This window comes from Rhagoletis pomonella, unplaced genomic scaffold (genome assembly GCF_013731165.1).
Source record: "Rhagoletis pomonella isolate Grant_MI unplaced genomic scaffold, Rhpom_1.0 Rhpom_scaffold_02938, whole genome shotgun sequence".
Taxonomy (NCBI): domain Eukaryota; kingdom Metazoa; phylum Arthropoda; class Insecta; order Diptera; family Tephritidae; genus Rhagoletis; species Rhagoletis pomonella.
The window spans coordinates 6,225-25,541 of record NW_023461491.1 but is presented as its reverse complement, the minus strand read 5'-3'; the positions used below and the strand labels follow the sequence as shown (position 1 = coordinate 25,541).

Below are 19,317 nucleotides of genomic sequence, written 5' to 3'. Positions count from 1 at the left end.
TTTTTTTTTTTTGTATTAATTGCGTTGAATCTGTACGATTCACAACCAGTTATATTTCGGGATCTTATATTTGAGTTGTGCCTTTTTTGAAGACGATGTGCGATATGTACATATACTACGAGTACAATAGGCGGTCTTTTACATTTCCATTCCCATAGATGAAAATCAAAATGATGACAAATGATTTATTTATATTTGCACGTACTTAGATTTTCCGCACGAGGAGGTATGAACGACTGACTATGTATATACCGTTACGTATATGTATGCATATTCGATAAGGCCTCAATGTAGTATTAAAAAGGAAATAGTAAATTTAAATATGTCTATCAATCAAAGTCTAGTTTCCTCCTACAACCGCTTGTTAATCCTCCACTTTTATTTCTCCAGTCGGTTTTGGCCGGCCCACACTGGGATTCAGCAGTACCTTGATGAGATACTCTACAGATGGTCGTTCGGCCGTTTGGAAAACAGATAGTCCACGCTCCTCGATAGCTAAACGAGTACTCGGACCGATTGCCAACAATTTCCAATTGTTTATGTTGACATTGTGCGCCTTGCAATATTCATGGACGCAATTGACACCCGATGGCGAGAAGAAAGCGAAGTACTCTACGTTTTCTGCCTTCAACGCAAGTTCCATATTCTCGACCAGTGCTGGATGGCAAACGGTTTCGTACACCTCACAAGCGTCCACCTGAAAGCCATTCTCTACCAATTTCGAGAGAAGCAAATCAGTGCGCAGATTGCCACATGGCAGCAGAAGCGGCAAATCGCGGGAGCCATCGAATGTGTCCACTATGTAATCGCCAAGATTGCGTGCATTACCTGTTTGCTTGCCGTGGGTGAAGAGCTGTTGCAGTGACGATAGCGCCAAATTGTGTGTGACCTCGCCAACTGCATAATTATGTAACAGCTTCCAACCGCTATGCAATTCCGAGAATTGCAATGCCTCGCAAACGGCTTCGACGCACCGTGGACTGGTGAAGATGATGCCCGCAAAGCGATCTGGTGTCTGTAGTTTGGCCCGCAATTGATCCAGATTCTTGAACCCGAAACTGAGTGTCGGCACAAATATTGGATTGAAGCCGTTAGAATGCAGTTCCTCCGCGTACCGGTCATTACTCTCCGATTCAGATTTAAAAATTATCACAGTGCGCCTACCACTCATATCTTCGGTTCAATATCAATGAATCTCTAGTAACCAAATGGCTCTTGCAGTTGCGAGTGGTGATGTGAAAAGCTTTTGAAATCAGCAGGTGGCTAGAAGCAAATCAACCAATCTCTCAACATACGAGTGGGTGGTGGGCGGAATCTCCAATGAGTGGATGTAGTTTTCTGATCAGAGAATGTTGTTGTAGGGGCTAGCGCAGAGAATGTAATGTGCAGTGTTGCATTTTTAGCGTAGCTAACCCAGAGTTGTACATGAAGTAGTAATTTTTACATAAAAACCGAAAGTACTTAGACCGGAAACATTGGTACCATGATACAAAAAGCACCGAACTTATATGGCCTGAATTAGACCAGAAAACATCAATATTCCCAGTTCTCAGTAGAAACTAAATGTCAATGCCCATTGAGTTAAGGTGGTATCGATTCAACAAATACAACAACTACTTGTATTTTGTTTTTGCTTCTAGCGGGCCATTGTCAAATTTCAGCTATTGTTCCTCGCATGAAAAAGGGCGACGGAAATGACAAACACTCTCACGTTTTCACTCACTCACTAGCGAAATACAAAATTTTGACAATCAAACGCTACTCACAGCTGATGGAACAACACCATTAAAGTAAAAAACAATAATTTTTGAAAACTCAACGTTAGCGATATTTCTAGAGGGCGGGGTTTTTGTCCGATTACAAAAATTTTCAAGACAGTATTAAGGTCAGGCGCAATGTGTACATCAAATTTGGTACAGATTGGTGAAGTTGTTTTTCGAGATACAAAAATTTTACATATGTGGGCATGCCACGCCCAGTTTCCAAAAAATTTTACGAAAAACTAATTTTCGCTTAAGGTCCATTGAAAAAATCATTTTGGAGTAAATATTTAAAAATTCGTTAACCGCTTAAATAAATAAATATTTTTAGTAGCATAGTCTTTATTTCTTTAAGATTTTCGTACACTTTCAGAGAAATTCTTGTTAATTTTAAGATGATGCATTAATGCATCATGTATGTTTACATGGCAGTGTTTAGCTTACAATTGAAACTTCAAAAATAAAATACATAACAATCCAAAACCACTAATGTAATCATTAATGTTGTCAATAACATGTTAATATATCAATAAACAAAACATTTTGAGTGTTTGCTTTAGAAATTTAGTCCACTGTCTTGTTTTGTTAAAATAATTTAAAACAAATAATCCGATATAACTAAAAACATATTTATAATGCAATAATAACTATAATAATCTTATTATATGTATGTATAATAAATTAGACATCTTCTTTTATCAGCTCAAAATCTTAAGTGTAAGTTTAATTAAAGTATAGTTCCCTTAGTAAGCATAAATAAATAATGTATGAGATATGATGAAAAATTTTAGAAATGATTTATCCTTCATTTGCACTAGTTATGAAACCGTTTGGCTCTCCTTCCATTTTTTTGAGCAAGTCACCGCGTTTATATTTATATGTGGGCAGCGGCAACTCTTCGTTTATTTTACGCAAATTGAAAATATCACGGCCAATACTCTTTCTTTGAGTAGGGACACCCCAAAACTCTGATTGTGGAAGACTACCCAATGGTGAAGTCAATCCACAATTCACCGACAAAGGTGTCTCAAACGGAGGACTAGATAACAACGACGGCCGTGGCGAGTAGGCTGAACGACTGCCCGAGTCGATTGGCTGGAAACTGCGTTTAGCGTCTAATGTTTTTTTGCTGCTGGGCGACATCATTACCATCAGTGGTTAATGAGTTTTCACGAGACACATTCAGGCGATCATTTTGTGACTCGAACCCCGAAGACTGTGATGAAGCACGTGATAGATTTTCTCCAATAACGGCCATTGCCACACGTGACTCCGGGAAGTTCTTGTTAGCTGAATTTAAAGAACCGGCAGGAAATATTGATGAAGCCGATGTGTTACTGGCAATACATGTAGTGCTGAATCGCGACGGAGTAAGCAAATTCGTCGATGCTGGACGGGTTTGTTGGTAAACCGCATTACTGGAGAGTGAAAACGGTGAATGTAATGCCGTTGTATTCGCCGAAAAAATCCGTTTATTTATTGAGTTAACAGGGCGATATTGGGCAAATATGTGATTCCTTTGTTTTTGAATTTCATGTGCATTAATTTCTCCACTAAAAGAAGCATGCTGGAGTGAAGTGTGTGCAATGTGATTGCCGCTTGTACCAAACAAAGTAGAGCGTGGCCGTTCAGGATTGTTTATCTCCCAGTTTGAGCCAAAAAGTGGAGCGCGAGAAGTCAGTGTGGCAGATGAGAAGGCTGTGTTAAAGTCACCAATGGTTGAAGCAGCATACTGTGACCGGTTTGAGCAAGGATTAGATTGCGCATCGAAGTAGCACGATTTGTATGTGGAATTCGGAGAGTACCGCGTGGCAGGCGCATTGTGCAGCGAAAGTGTTGATGATGTCACTGGTGACTTAAATAAACGCCCCTGTTGCAGTGGTGATGCTTGTCCACCGAGTGAAGTGGAACGAATTGTGCTGGTACTGCTACTATTAAGCTGCTGACTCAACATACTAATCGTATCCTCATCACTTAGGTAGTCTTCAGAATACATTTTATGAAAACTACTCGTACTAGCATCATGCATTCTGGGAGAAAATTCTACTTCATTTGTCACTGAAAGAATAAGTGTTAATGCTGACGAAATTAGCTGTAGAAAAATAAAACAACAAATAAGTTTCTTAAGCAGTTATAGTGTCGAATTGTATATAACATACCATTAATCCAGTTTGTGGAAAGTATAATTGTTCTTCTAACAAACCTCCTGCAAATGCACTCCACAAGGCCAACAAAAATGTGAAGCGCGTCAACTTGAAGCCATCAATTATTTTATAGCTGAAAGACATGCCCAATAGTGCAAAAGGATAGAGGAGCACGTATAGTGAAGAAAAGTTAATGCGTGCAATTTGAGGCATTTTCAGTCCCAATGAGTACAGGAGCATCATAAAAATTGTACGTGTAAAAAGTTTGATTTTCTCTATCAAGGGGTTCGCGCCGATTCTAGTCAAATATGCGACCAAAACACGCGCCAGTGCTAATACATGTGATATTGTTGTGAATAGCTGCTCGCCAAGACGATCTCCAAACACAGTCGTCAGATGCTCACGGGTCAAAGCGGGCAGCATTAATAATAAACATAACAAATTTACCATTGTAAGTAATGATATGTGAAGTGAAATACGGCGTTTCCAATGTTGCCGTTGAAAATGGCGGATTTGAGTAAAGTGGGGCTGCTTTAACGTTTCCGCACCTTTTATAATGAAATCTAGAAATTTTGATCCAAGTACCATTTTTTTCTTTTCATGAAGTACTTTACGCAAATGACGGTCGCATGTTCCACACAAACGATATTGCTCTTCAAGTTTGGCTCTGTGAAAAATGTAGATATCAGTAATTTATTCATTTATTCCATACACATAGGTACATATTATTGAAACGTTACAAACTTACTTGTAGACCTTAAGCTCTTCATCGAAACGTGTTTCAGTTTTTGGTTCAAATTGTGCCAACTTTTCCACCTTTAAGCGCTGTGCCTCATTGCATTCATAACAAAAACCGTTCTTGGAGGCGCTCAACGCCGATGCTGAAATATCATGCTCAGATGATCTATTCCTCCCCAATGTGGTACTACTGCAATCTAGTTGTTGAAATATTTCGCGATTATAGTCCCCATCTTTTGTGAAGCCATTATATTGTTCGCAATGCGGACACGTCCAACTGTTCGATTCCAAGTAGGGCACACGCGTATTTTGATTGCAAAACCAACAGTTCACTGTAGCATCGAATTTGGACCTATAAATAGAACTCATAGCGATTATTAGGCGCGATATATTTAAATCGCATGTATGAGATCACAGCTTAATAAAGTATATACACACATACATAATATTAATGTAATCAATTTAAAATAAGTTTTAATAAAATGCCTCCAAAAAGTATTGAATTAAAAATGCCAAACCGGTTAAATGAGGTTAGGTAGTCGTGTGCGGGACTAAAAAAAAAACTTTACCGAATTTTCACGTAGAGTTTTTGCAGCAGTAAAAGTCCGATAAATGTGAAGGCCAGGATTGGTACCGCGCTCACCGCCAGCGATAGCAGCAGTTGATTGTACATTTTGTAATGTAATTAAATTGTATCTAATCTTTTTCAATTTATTAAGGATTTTAAGCACAATCCGCGCAAAAAAAAAACAACGCATTCACAGCTAGGGACACGAATTTCGATACGAAACGATAACATATCGATACTTTTAGCATTCGATACCGATATTTTCTACTCGTTAGTTTTAAAACGATATTTTTTGGAATCGAGTACCTGAATCTTACTGCCTGTCTCCACAGGATAAAGTTTATATCCTGATACATAAGAATATAAATAGCCAATGGAGACCGCTCACTGCTCTTCAAGAGCAATATATATCAGAGCTTATATCTTGCCATCTATTGCCGGCAATTTGGTAGTTTGACAGCTACATTTTCATTTGCACGAAAACTTCGTGGCTGCAACATCATTATTATTTTGATATAAAAGCAAAAATTGAACTGTTTCCTGTTAAAATATTTGTAATTATGTACTTGGATGTAAAATAGCCTATTTTCAAAAATTTTTAAGCGATTAAATATGGCAAAAATACATTTTCAAAGCTATCTTACAAATGCTTATATCAAGATATAAAAAGCCCCCACAAATATTGCCACTGTATAACTTATATCTAGCGACCAAAATGACAGCTGGGCAGCAATAAATTTTATCCTGTGGAGACGGCCAGTTACGGCGCGATTACATTACATTGTCTTTTCTAATAGATTTACCTTCTTTGCTTATAGATTTACCTTCTTTGGACTTACGTTCTTTGGGTAGGCCATCGGTGTTCGCCTGTGGAGTTCTGCGGTTAGACTGCTTTTACACAGTTCAAGTATTGAATTCAATTCTGCTCGCATGTGGAAGAGAGGGGGTGAGAAGAAAAGGGACGAGTACACATGCGTCTGTACGGTCAAGTCGTTTCAATTTTCTTGTTTTGCTTTTGGTATTTTCGTTGCTTCCCATTTAAAGAACCAAAAACTTGAATTCAACAGAATTGAAACTGCTATTACCTTTCGGAAATATATTTCAACTTGCAGCACTAGCGAACCTGCAATTCGCCTTTCAGAAATAAAAAAAGAACCTCTTTCGAAGACATATGCAAGATGTGACCGCTCATGCAACTGCTTTCTGAAATTTGGCAATTTGACAGCCTTTTCGGAAAATATTGCATTGCCATGTCTGACAGACCCTTTACGTTCTTAGGTTAATTTGGTGCAGGGTGGCACCACTCATCCCAATGGAACAGCTGATAACCATTTTGACGTTTCTCTTGTTTTGCTTGGTCTTTTTTGAGCGCTCTTTGCACGTGTTTTGTTCGCTAGTATTTATAAAATTCGGTGATTAAATTATTTTTACACATTTTTTAATAAGTGAATCAACACAATGCAGCACGACGATGTACGTAAAATTCATAAACGTAGAAATTTTGTTTTGCTTAGAACTGAATTCTTATTTTTGTTTACAGGTGGTGTGGAGCATTATAAACAAATCATTTTGCTCACATAAAGTCAAGTAAGATAAAGATATGTTTTTATAAGTATTTTGATTAATAAAAGCTTTTTTCTTTTTCACAACTAGAACCGATACGCGTACGTTTTGTCGACATGAATACAATTTAACCGGTCTTTGTACACGCCGCACATGTCCGCTGGCTAACTCACAATATGCCACTGTCCGCGAAGAAAAGGGAATAATTTATCTTTACATGAAGACGGCGGAACGAGCACACATGCCTAACAAACTGTGGGAACGTGTAAAATTGTCACGCAACTTCGAAAAGGCCATCGAACAGATTAATGAAAACTTGGTGTTTTGGCCAAAGTATATGATTGCTAAAAATAAGCAACGTTTTTTGAAAATCACACAGTACCTCATACGTATGCGTAAACTGAAATTGAGGCGGCAAAAATTGATCGTTCCACTTTCGCGAAAGATTGAGAGGCGAGAAGCTCGCCGAGAGCAAAAGGCATTGATTGCCGCTAAAATCGACAACCATATCGAAAAAGAGTTATTGGAACGATTAAAAAGTGGCACTTACCAAGATATTTATAATTTCCCACAAACGGCGTTCAACAAAGCGTTGGAAGCGGAAGAGGTGGAGGATGAAGAAGTAAGCGAGGATGAAGAGCAAGAAGTTGAAAAAGAAATGGAAGTGGACGAAGAGGTGCGGCGCGAGTTGCTTGACGAAGAATTTGTCGAAGCCGATTCAGATGAGGAAGAAGACGACGAGGACGAAGATGATGCCGGCAGTGATTCGGGCGAGCGGGAAGAAATCGAAAAGGACAGTGATTTTGCTGCTTCCGATAGTGAGGGTGATGGAGAAGATATTGAGGTACGTAAAATTTTTGAAATAAGCATAATTTTAATGGGAAGTGTAGGCAAGCGCGGGTGGTTAGATCTAGTAGACGTTCCCACGACAGTCTGGGCCTCGTAACCGGAACGACTCAGATTTATATCTGGCCAACGACTGTTACCCCAGCAATACTCCCAAAAAATTGTTTTGGGGAACAATAACAACAAGTAGTACATACGATACAAAAGATTATTTTTTTTTTAATCCAAGAATTTGTTGAAATCTATTTATAGTAATAACGTTACTATAATTTATGATTCCAACTGTTCATTTTTGCGCTGCTAAATAAAAATGAAACTTGCAGTTTAATGCCCGCGTTCGTTTTGTATCCATGCTTTTGAAAATATAAATTATGCTGTTATTTGTTCAGCAATGTTTACTCGTAGTTCTATTTTTTTTTTATCTGAAGTGGTTGATTGTCTAGAACGTATTGCAAAAAGATAAAACACTTGCCGTAATTCGACACCGGTGAATGAATGTTACTATTACAATCAGCAAAGTAAAATGCTTCAGTGTGACGACAGCTTCCATTCTGATTAGCTCGACGCTAAAACGCGGGACTCGCGAGCGTATATCGCGTAATCGATCTTTTAATACAACGCGAGACTACTTAGCGTAGGGCACTATCGGTTCCATTTAAATTTATGTGGCTTCGGGCACCACGCAAACCAACCGCAAAAGTACGAAATATTTATAATATTAATATTTCATTAATTTTTCAAAGTATTTCCGCTAATAATCGCACTTTTGCAGCTCTGAATAACAAATATTTACATATGTACATATGTATGTATCTGTATGCAATAATAATAATAATAATATCTGCATGGAGTGATTATGGCATAGCGTGATAAGTTCTTAATTACTGTAACCTGCTGTTGTTTATTTTCCAGCTACTTTTTAAACATAGCTATAATTATTTGAGAATAGCCTCGATGCCGATCAAAGTTGAAAGTTCGATTTCACTTAGCTAGAAAATTTAAAAACGTGAATTGTGCAAATTTTATATACAAAAATTTTAAATTATACCGTGCACTACTCCTACCCATATACATAGATGACCATAATGAACTAATAAATTTTATATCTCCTGAAACTAATCGGTTCTTTTACCTGCAATACAGGATACGCCAGCGCGCGGTGCCTTCGTACGTGCGCCAGTGAAATCAAGCAAAAACATTGCCGTTGACACAGCCAGTAGTAGTAAAACCGCTAAACGTCGCCCTAAGAAAACTAAAGTGGAAATCGAATATGAAATGGAAAGTGAAACTGCTGCAGAGAGGCAAAGGCTACATAAGTGAGGTATATGAAAAAACAGGCCCAGGCATCTGTTCCAGCTGACGGTGCCTATCTTAGGCCATGGGAAGTTGTGGCTTAATAGAGATGCATTTTTTAAAACGATTTGTGTGTAAAATAAAAACAAATGCCATTAAATGCTTAATTTTATTTGTTTGTGTGCATTGGACTCCTATCTGATACAACAACAACGATTCCCCACTACGAGACATTCTGGTTAAAAACCGGTTTCTAAATCAATTGCCATAATTGCAAATTAGTATGTACCTATGTATTCAATTATTTAGAACTTTTTTTTTTCATTATTTGCACACGGAGTTATAGGCAAGAAAACATGCAAAAAAAAAACAAACAAAAACAAAAAAAAAACAATTAGTGGTGTTGACCTCGACATTGTGATCTCGCTCGATATGCATATGTACGTACCTCAATTCATTTGTGTGCACTTGAATATCGGTCAAAGTTGGACTGCTTTTGGCGCAGTACAATTAGTATGTGTAAATCAGCTTAGCGTGTGCATGCATACCTATAAACACCTTACTTATACCAATCGAAATATGCACCCATATTTTATATTCTTACATTTTATTCATTCATAAAAAGCGGTAACTTGAGCGGCTTGAATGAGTTGATATTCCTTTTCAAATCTTAAGGCAATGTCACACGTTTGGTATGTAGATTTGAGCAGATTTGTACGTTTTTTATATTGGTCTATTGGTACGAAATAAAAAAATCGGGACAATTTGTTTTTGTAGACCCACGATTGGTACAATACAGCGGACTTCTATTGATAAATTGAAAAAAAAAAACAAACTGTTTATCGTGATTGGGATAAAGAAAAATATTTGTGTATTCAGACAAAATTTTGGGCAAATACCCAATCGTGTGTCACGGCCTTTTAAGTTTACATGTGTTATTTAAGCTTAATGTCCATAATGCAGCCACGATCCCTAAATACTACATACTTGGATAGATACGTTCATATCGTTACGCTTGTGAATTAAGGTGACGATATGTATCTGCTGAACATTGCACTACAACGGGGCAATCTTTTGTTCCCTCTTATTCATTACATAATTACTACACTTCGTGCAGTCTTAATTTCCTTGACATGGGGTGTATGTAACCGGAACGATCTAGATTTACATATATCTGACCAAGGGCTGTCATTGCAGCAACACTCCCCAAAACTGTTACAACAACAACACTATTCGTTCTCACGACAGTCGAGTCTACGTAGCCGGATCGATCTAGATTAATATCTGGACTAGGACTGTCACTCCAGCATCATCCCCCAAAAACTCTGAATAATTTACGTATGTATGTATATACTGTTACAACAACAAGGGCACTATTTCTCCTGCATATGTCTAACCGATATTTCATCGATTTGAGTTGCAGATTCTCAGAACTTTTAGCTGCATTGTCACAAAAACGCCGTCAACCATTAGATCAATTAGGGCCGGTTGTTCAATGTCTGGTTATCCAGACATTATTATAGACGATCGATAAAGCATTTTTTGTATTTAACCGGACCTCCTACCTCCGATTTGTGTTAATCAGACATTGAACCACCGGCCCTTACTATGTATAGGTAATTTCTGAGGGCCAGGGAGTCGAAAACGATGTTTAACCTGAGCTACTGTTAACTAGACATTGAGAAACTGGCACTTAACATGCAACTACTTGTTAAGTTTCCGGTTAGAACACTTATTTGTATGCCTCTATTCATTCTTTCCTAGTTTCTTCTCAGAATGTGTGCATGTCTGTGTTTCTTTCAATGCTTTGCCTCGGAACGCGGAGGAGGAAGACCTGGGAAATTCGCCGCCAAAGCATTTTAAGAGTTCAAAGTGTTCGATTAAATGTAAACATACTTATAGGTATATAGCTATAGCTACATTGGGTTGTTTGCACATGCATAAGTGCATATTATAAATGTACTTACAGTAGTTTCCAATTCGTCACAGCACATATCTCCGATCTTACATTTACATATCATTGTTTAAAGTACAAAACCGCGTATCGTGGTACTGCAAAACATCGTAACTGACATTTGTGCCAAAAGTGAGATTTGCTCGCGGGAAGCTCCTGGCATCAAGCCTTTCCATTTATAGCCACAATAAAAGAGATAACCGTATTGAAATTTGACAGGCTTTTTTCTCTCCTGTAAAATTTTGGCAACCTCACATACGAGGTTTTGCATACTCTTGATACGCGGTTTTGCAATTTAAACGACGATATGTATATTGTATGTATAACATTACGCGTTCATAAGCGGTCCTTTTCAAATTAACAAGCTTTTAGTTGTCGCTAATTGAACAAAGGCCAGCTTCTGCGGTTGGGTTTACATAGCTGTACACGTTTGTTACAGACTAATCGTATGATTCATTTATTGGTGATTATTTAAGTGGTAATTTCATTCTTCCTTAAATCAGTTATTAAATATTCATGCTTTTAGGTACACCTCGATGCGTTTGCATCCGAGTTATAAATTCTACCGGAGCCCCAATTTTTCAAGAAGGTATATAAATACATATATATCTATGTAAGTTACTTTTATATCATTTATTTTTTTAAAGTATACACATCCAATGGCTTCCGTTTACATAAGTAACTGAATTGTCAGTTTACAATATTTATGTACACAGATTTGCATTTCCTTCAAACGTAACTTTCAAGAAAAACTTAATGCTATCTTATTGCTAATTTTAATTAAGATGTTATTGCCAGAAATCGAAGTTTCAGAATATATGAAAGTTCAGTACGTTTTGTTCCTAAAACTGCTTTCCGATTGATTGGCGCCTTGCATTTTGCACTGCTGCAGAAGATTTGTAAGAAAACTATTTTTCGTGAAGATATGATTACATACACATGTAAATATTTAGTTTAATGCTGTAGCAAAAATACAAAATAGTGCTCTTGTCAATTATGTTTTCTGTAATTTCGACATACATATGTATGTTTTAAATTAAATAAGTGTTTAATTCTGTTGTGTTCTTTCAATTAATAAAATTTAAATCCTAAATTTTGACATGAAAAACTTGAAATTACTGCTATAGTAGAAGATTTGAACGCAATCTTTAGAGTTTACGGAAAATTAAATATGTAGTTCATTCATTTTACAATAATTTACAAATATTTTTGTAGTTTCTTGTTATAGAACTGATATTACCCTTATTAGTTATCCGCGTTAACGTTCGCTATCAGCTCCTTAGCTTTTAGTTTAGCACATCAGTCTGAATTGCCAGCTGCATGTCGTAGCAGCACATAAATCTTCTCCTTGATCCACTCCTTGTTATATGGTGCATACGTATTTGTCGATTTTTGATAGACGAGGCAACTGATATCAGCCAACTGGTCAACGAAATCAAAGAGTTGACTTATGTCGTATGTAATTGTAGGCGTGTTGGGATTGCGCCTCTTCAGGTGTTCTTCATAGATTTTGCAAACACCTTCCATGCATTCGTTGACAGTTTCATAGTCGCTGTAAGTGCGAGTTTCAGGACGGGAAGCCGGCTGCACGAGCAGAATTGTGTGTGACATGTTGATTTTGCGGCAGTGTTTTTAGTTTTACAGGAAGAATGGTCTAGAAACGATGCGGTTTTATCCAACTATTCGCAATAAAATTTGACCGGCGCTGTGACCCTGGCACGAATTGCTTTAGCTTCCAAGTTAGTTACTTTGTTTTATACACTACAAATACAAGCGCTACTTATTCAATATGCACATACATTAGTTTATTCAGTAGAATATGTACTCACGTGTTTTTATTTACCGATTATTATTTTTTCTTAATATTTGAAGCACTTTTTATGATGTTTGCAAGCTAGAATTAATTTCTGATGCTGTCAAAGTTAGTCGGCTTCCGCGTGGATATGGTTTGCATGCTCTAGCACATGCATTTGTTTGACAATTCGTAGGTAGTGTACTAGTCGTTTCACTCTAGCTTTGGGCTCGTTGGAAAATCAAAAGCATGTGGCGAGTACATAGAAATAACGATTAAACGGTAGAGAAGTAGAAACAACGGATAGCCACTACAAGAATAAGTATGCGGTTTTGCACAGGAAGACATTTACAAAATATTTATAACTTAAGCATTAAAACCGAATGCCTAAGAAATTATTAAATTAAAATAATAATAATAATCATAATAATAAAAACAGTAATAATAATTAAAGATTGGCGCTTGCACAATATGTTAGTGTTTGGCCGAGCTTCTCCTCCGTACGCATTGATGCTATCACAGAAAAGCTTCTCATTATTATAATTATCAAGCAATAGCTATGTACATATATATTGACAATAAAAAAATACCTCTATATATTTAAACTAACTTAAATTCACCACATTGTAACTGCTTCAATCAAATTGTAAATAAATCAGAAAACTTTAATTCCTCTAAGAGATCAATATTTGTTATAATTGTAAATGCAGCAATAGCACGCTTATGACGGCACTTACAAAAATCACTTCATAAATTCTAGAAGTTAAACAAAAATTATCTGTACAGTATTTAATTGAAAATTTATAAAATCCCTTACATACACACATATGGACATGCATATATGTGTATATCTGAATTTTCTACATGAAGTGTATTTATCGAGGTAGATACTTACCTACATATGTATTTTTCTCGCTCGCACCTTAGATATAAGCCGCACAATATGAAGCGATAAAGAAACCTACGATAAACCCATGATTCAAGATCATTTCTCGCATTTCGTTTTGATGAGGTGAATTATCATTATCCGATTGGACATATCCACTATCAGCTGACTTTTGTTTGTCAAACTGACGCGACATGGACCAATCCAATCCGAAGCGAAAAGTATAGAACTGGTGAACGGGGAATGAGGAACGCTAAAACAAGGTTAATTGCACTGTGATGACGATAAAAAAATATTAAGTACATACCAATAGCCGCAAATGGTGACGATTTTGTTAGACGAGCTTCAATTTTGTAAGATTGTGGGTAATTTCGGTCGTATTTCGGTAAAATTCTCATTGCGGTGACATAATTTCCCAGTGTTCAAATAAGATACATATGCATGGGGCTAATTGCATTGTTGAAGTTTAGTTCGTGAATAGTATATTGCGAACCCGTGTATGTACATACGCGCTGATATGCGATCAGTTGGTCTGTCGCCAGCAGACTTTTAGTGCGTAAAGTATGTGTTGTTGTTTTTGTGGTTTCCCTTAGCTTGGGAGAGTGCGAAAAATCCAATTGGAAAATGAATGAAAAGTTCTAATAAGCGCCCAAAGTAATTTCTTCGGAGTAAATTCAGAACTTTTTTGGGCCTGCGTATGAGCCCACCGCATTAACATGCGTTAAATTACTACGAACGCGTGTGCGCAAGCTGTGTATACACTCGCGGGTGGTGTGGTGCACTCGCGTCTGCGTCTGCTGCGGCGGATTTGTTTACATGCATTTGGTTTTGTACATATGTGCAAAATTGTAGCCAAATTGTGTGCATACTTGTTTACGTGCCTCCTGCCAGCTGAGTGCGCGCTTTTTTTTTCAGTGATACAGAAGTTCATCGATATTTGTTTATATTTTGATGACGTTGCGCAGTCACAAGCGGCAGCTTCAGCGTCGGCGCCGACAACACTGTATGATTCTAATTTGAATTGCAAAAATTCAATCAGTATTGTTTTTGTTTGTTTTGATTTGGCGCGCGCGATTTTTATTCGCTCTGTTTAGTGAACAATTATTTTTTGTTTGTTTGTTTGATGATATGAAATTTCAATACCCGATGTTTTCGGCGACCAACACAAAAATTAAGGTACATAGCTACATAGTCCTACATAATAGCCACAACTTTCCACTAATTAAAAAAAAAAATAAAAATTTATTTTTTAAAACATTTTATTAATACATAATATTCTCTGCATAATTATTCATTCTTATAGTTACCCAGTGATGCTACTGCGCCCACTTTGCGTTGCCTTCTAAATGGTCCTTTTCGTGAGCTGCACTTTGCTGCCACAGACCATCGTATCACACCCGTACACGACATCGTCTTCCTCGATGAAGTCGATCCAGCAATAACGCCGCTGAATTATCGCCCGATAGCAACGTCTCCAGAAGCAACGTCACCAGATGGAACAAATGGATTCAATGGCACCAACGGATTGGATACCAGCAGCAACGGGTAAATAATATTTTTCACTTATAACAATTGTTAATACTTGTAAATATAAAATTATCAAAGTAGAAAGCATTTCCATACATCTGTGGACCTTTAAAATCCCATTAGAGTGATCCAATTTTTTTCAACAAAGTTTTATCTGGCATCAGCTTAACATATGTGCAAGCGCCAATCTATTATTATTATTATACAGGCCGACCTATGCCAAAAAGTCATGGCCAATTTCGTTATGCCCATCTTGTGTTCATAGAGGTGTCGTGTACCTAGTTTTTTGGAGTTTTGAGTTAAGAGAGAAAAGTAATGCATTTTAATGTCAAAATATTAAATTTTTACATATTTTTTTTAATCAGGCATCGGCAAGTAAATTGTAGTAATTAAAACTTATTTTTTACTGCAACTTTTAATATGAGAAGCTTAAAATTTGGAGCAATCTTGCATCAGTCATTCCATTATCTCTTTTTATCTCTCTCTTTGTCATATGCGACCACTTCATACACGTGCTTTCCAAAACATAACATATAAATTTTTAGCCTAAATAGCACATGTATGAAGTTTTATGGCCGTAGGATAACGATAACCCGTGCCGACTTTTAGTTGAAGTATTAGTTCTTCTTCTTCTTATTTGGCGCTGTAACCACACACTTGTGCGATTCTGTCGGTGTGAATCTGTTCTGACAACAATGGCGTTCATAGTTTTAAATGAGTGCGATTTTGCGGCAGCGATTTATTCGAACATTCACATTTCATCTTTACGTCGTGCCGAAATCGCAGACCCACGCGTTCGGAGAACCAAAAATATTAATAGACCGGCGTTGTACAATTTAACAATTTAAACAAAAATTAACGTAAGAGAACAAAACATGTTGATTGTGCAAAAGCTAAACATTTTATTGTTTGACGAAAATTATTTTTTGTTTGTTTATAAATTGACATTTTTCACTGCGATAGCATCGCATAGATGTGTGCGTACTTGCATTTTCGAAGTAGTAAACTCCGACGCGTTGGCGACGGCGAGTACCGCAGACGATGGAACGATGAGCTGTATGAGCTTTACAACGACATAGACATAGTGCAGCGAATTAAAATACAGCGGCTCCGCTGGCTTGGCCATGTTGTTCGAATGGACACCGACGCTCCAGCTCTGAAAGTATTCAACTCGGAACCCGCTGGTGGTAGCAGAGGAAGAGGGAGGCCCCCACTGCGATGGAAAGATCAGGTGGAGAAGGACTTGGCTTCACTTGGCGTTTCCAATTGGCGTCAGTTGGCACAGAGGAGAAACGACTGGCGTGCTTTGCTGAACTCGGCCAAAATCGCTTAGGCGGTTACAGCGCCAAAAAAGAAGAAGAAACTCCGACGGAATCGCAGAGATGTGTGGATACCTTTAATCATATCTTTGAAATTAAAAAGTCCTTTAAAATAAATCCTGACGTCAGTGAGAAAAAATAAAAACGCCACTTTAAATAAAAAACTAAAAAAATCGACCACCTGGAAGTCGGTCAGGGCTGAATTTGGCTGAAAGTTACACGTTTATCCAACAAAAACGTTTGATAAAGTGATAAACTTTGGTTAAATAGATTTCCATACAAAGTTTGACAGTTCATTGAACAAAATGACAAATTTATCCTTTTTTCAAGTTTATCAACAGTTTATAACTTTTGATGAAGACCCCTAATAGTTGCGATCCCGTACGAGTCCGGACTAGTCAGAAACAGTCAGAATCAGTCAGATTTTACTGGAAATCGATCCCGTACTCGGTTCTCTGACTATTGAGAGGACAGAAAAGAGAGTAAATACGGTTCTCTCTCTGTCAGAAGTTACCAGTTTTAGTCCGAGAATTTTTTTGCTGGTAAATTCTGGTAAATGTGTCAAACGATCAGCTGTAGCGTGTTTGGCAACCAAATTGTAAACAAAAGAAAAGTGCACTCTGCTAATTCATGTTGGAAAGTATTTAATTACTTGTTTAAGTCGTTTCTAATGAATTTGAAAGTATTTTTGGTTATTTACATGTGTGAGCTGAGTGTGTTTACATACAAAATAAGCAAAAATTTACAACCAAAATTTGGAGGTTATGTTGAAGTTGACAGAAGTTACCATTTTTTACTAGAAAGCGATCCCGTACTTTTCAATGTTACTCTCTCGCTCTGAGCGAATTTTTATTTTTTGACAGTTTTACTAGTCCGAGTCCGAGGAATACGGGATTGCACCTAATATGTAATAAAAATAAAAATAACTCGGCTTCGTGATCAAGGCGCACTAAATAGGTGAAGTCATAAAACAGCTTTCTCGCTTTATTTTCTGACATTCGCCTGCCTTTTAGTAAAATTTTAAAGGCAATTTTTCAAATAAGGCAGTGTCAAAATCTTTCTTTTCGTTCTAATAACTTCACCTGGTATGATTCCGCCATGTTCGTGATTTGTTTATAAAATTTTTTGACTTGTTTGACCCATTCACGATTATTTTTATTGTCATTTTATACATATGTACATATGTATCCACATAACAACGAGTTCGTTAGCTAAACGAGTTATTGCTGCTGCCGGTATTCGCAAAAAAAAAAAAATTATGGCCTGCTTCAAGGTCGATCGCTGTTTGTTGCTAATCGAGCAAAAGTGGGTGTGACCGTTATTCTATTGCCGGCATTTGCTGATAAATGCCTCATGTAGCGAGTGATAAGTCGTTCATGATTATGTATGTATGTACATACATACATAAGTATGAATATGAAAATTCGCAATTTTTCACACCGTAGTTGAGCTAAGTCAGCAGTGGTTTATTTTTCTAGTTATTTTGATATCGTTGCTAGTTTTTCGCCTTGGCGCGAACTTTGCCGAGGTAATTAAGAATTAATAACATTGGCATTGAACTTGAACGGATAATTGCAAATTGCGGAAGTTTTATGATTTGCTAACCTTATGTTTTTATTAACGTTTTCTATTAATAAATAAACAAGTAAAAAACATGTTTCGCAGACTTTTTAAGTTATCGAGTATAGATCGTACACCAGGTAGAGTAGGTAATTGATAAAATAACTTATTCATAAACTACTCGGACTAAACCATTTTAAGCTCATTGATTTGTTGAGCGATTTTAAGTGTAAATATTGGCTTAAAAAGAAGAAAGTTGGATGTTTACTAAAAATTGAAGAGTATACAAAATATTAGCGATATTTTATAAGAAAATTTCGTTCTACAGTTCACTCCAAGAATTACCAGGCACATCCTGCGACAAGACGATAGCACCTCAACATTTTGAACAGTTTTGAGTAGTTCTCTTTCGATTGTTTAATGTTCATTATTTTTTTTGTATCTAACAAATAACATATAAATCAACAATTTCAGAGCTTGTACAAAAATTATAAAAATTCCAAAAATTTTTCATCCCAATTCCAAGCATTGTAATTTTAATTTCTCGAATAATTTTAGGTATGCTGTTTTATAGCTTATTAAATTCTAGCACTATTAAGTGACAGTTTGAAGTTGCTGAAAAATCGCATTGAGCTTTGATAATTTTTTTTTTGACGGTGTCACTCTTTTCCATGTAAAAGTTTACTTTGTATGGAAGACAATTTTTTAAATTTTTGTAAAATGTTTGAAATTTGGACTTATATGGTTTTTGTTAGATACGGAGTTGAACTTTAATAAAAAAAATTAACTTTAAGAAAAGCAAAAGAAAAGTAGTTAAAACTGGTAAAAATGTTGATGTGCCATCTTTGTCGCGGGCTATATCTCCTATATACGGTATCCGAGAGACCACTCGTCCACCCCTTCTAAAATGCAGGGAATGTTTTTATTGAAAAACGCACAAATATGACCTACATAATGGGGGATGCTTTCTCTATTGGAGCTGTTAGCTGAGGGAGAACGGGAGACCAGGTTTAGAGTTTTGATCGAGTTAGAGGAGTAGGGGAGATAGGGATAATCTTTGGAGCGAGCGTTTACATATCGCACTCAATGCGCCCATATGGTTTATAGGTGCACATCAAGGCAACCACGCACTCCATATGCCTGCTATGCGAGAGAGAGAGAGATAGAGAGTGAGATATGTGGCCAGGGGAATGAAGCGGTAGCGCAAGATGGACCCTTTTACCATGTATCAATTAGGGGACTCCATTGGAGGAGTCATGCTCTAGCTGCCGCAGGCTGCTGTGCAATGAGCTGGGATTTATTCAAGGATGCATTCATGCAGAGCCCCAGTGTGGCTTGTAAGCCGTAGCTTACTACCATACCAAAAA

The 19,317-nt window shown here is 37.1% G+C and overlaps 3 protein-coding genes and 1 pseudogene across 7 annotated transcripts in view; 1 reads left to right on the top strand and 3 right to left on the bottom strand.

Moving 5' to 3' along the window:
• On the bottom strand, positions 1–1,451 carry LOC118753843 (uroporphyrinogen-III synthase-like). The gene has a single exon (XM_036488712.1). The coding sequence runs from the start codon at positions 1,169–1,171 to the stop codon at positions 365–367; it is 807 nt and encodes a 268-aa protein (XP_036344605.1). The 5' UTR covers positions 1,172–1,451; the 3' UTR covers positions 1–364.
• Positions 1,452–2,280: 829 nt separating this feature from the next.
• Positions 2,281–5,424, bottom strand: LOC118753842 (annotated as a pseudogene).
• Positions 5,425–6,552: 1,128 nt separating this feature from the next.
• Positions 6,553–9,079, top strand: LOC118753846 (protein MAK16 homolog). Its single transcript, XM_036488720.1, has 4 exons — positions 6,553–6,683; positions 6,751–6,797; positions 6,864–7,617; positions 8,763–9,079. The coding sequence occupies exons 1-4, from the start codon at positions 6,669–6,671 to the stop codon at positions 8,937–8,939; spliced, it is 993 nt and encodes a 330-aa protein (XP_036344613.1). The 5' UTR covers positions 6,553–6,668; the 3' UTR covers positions 8,940–9,079.
• Positions 9,080–11,272: 2,193 nt separating this feature from the next.
• Positions 11,273–19,317, bottom strand: part of LOC118753844 (enhancer of rudimentary homolog) — an 8,302-nt gene continuing 257 nt past the window's right edge. For 2 of the 5 annotated variants that reach the window (XM_036488714.1, XM_036488718.1), the window contains exon 2: positions 11,273–12,627. In XM_036488714.1, coding sequence (XP_036344607.1) covers positions 12,166–12,477 — 312 coding nt within the window. In that variant the 5' untranslated portion in view covers positions 12,478–12,627 and the 3' untranslated portion in view covers positions 11,273–12,165. Of the gene's footprint in view, positions 12,643–12,695; positions 12,827–19,317 lie in introns of those variants that run through there. The other 3 variants (XM_036488716.1, XM_036488713.1, XM_036488717.1) reach the window with 3 other exon arrangements.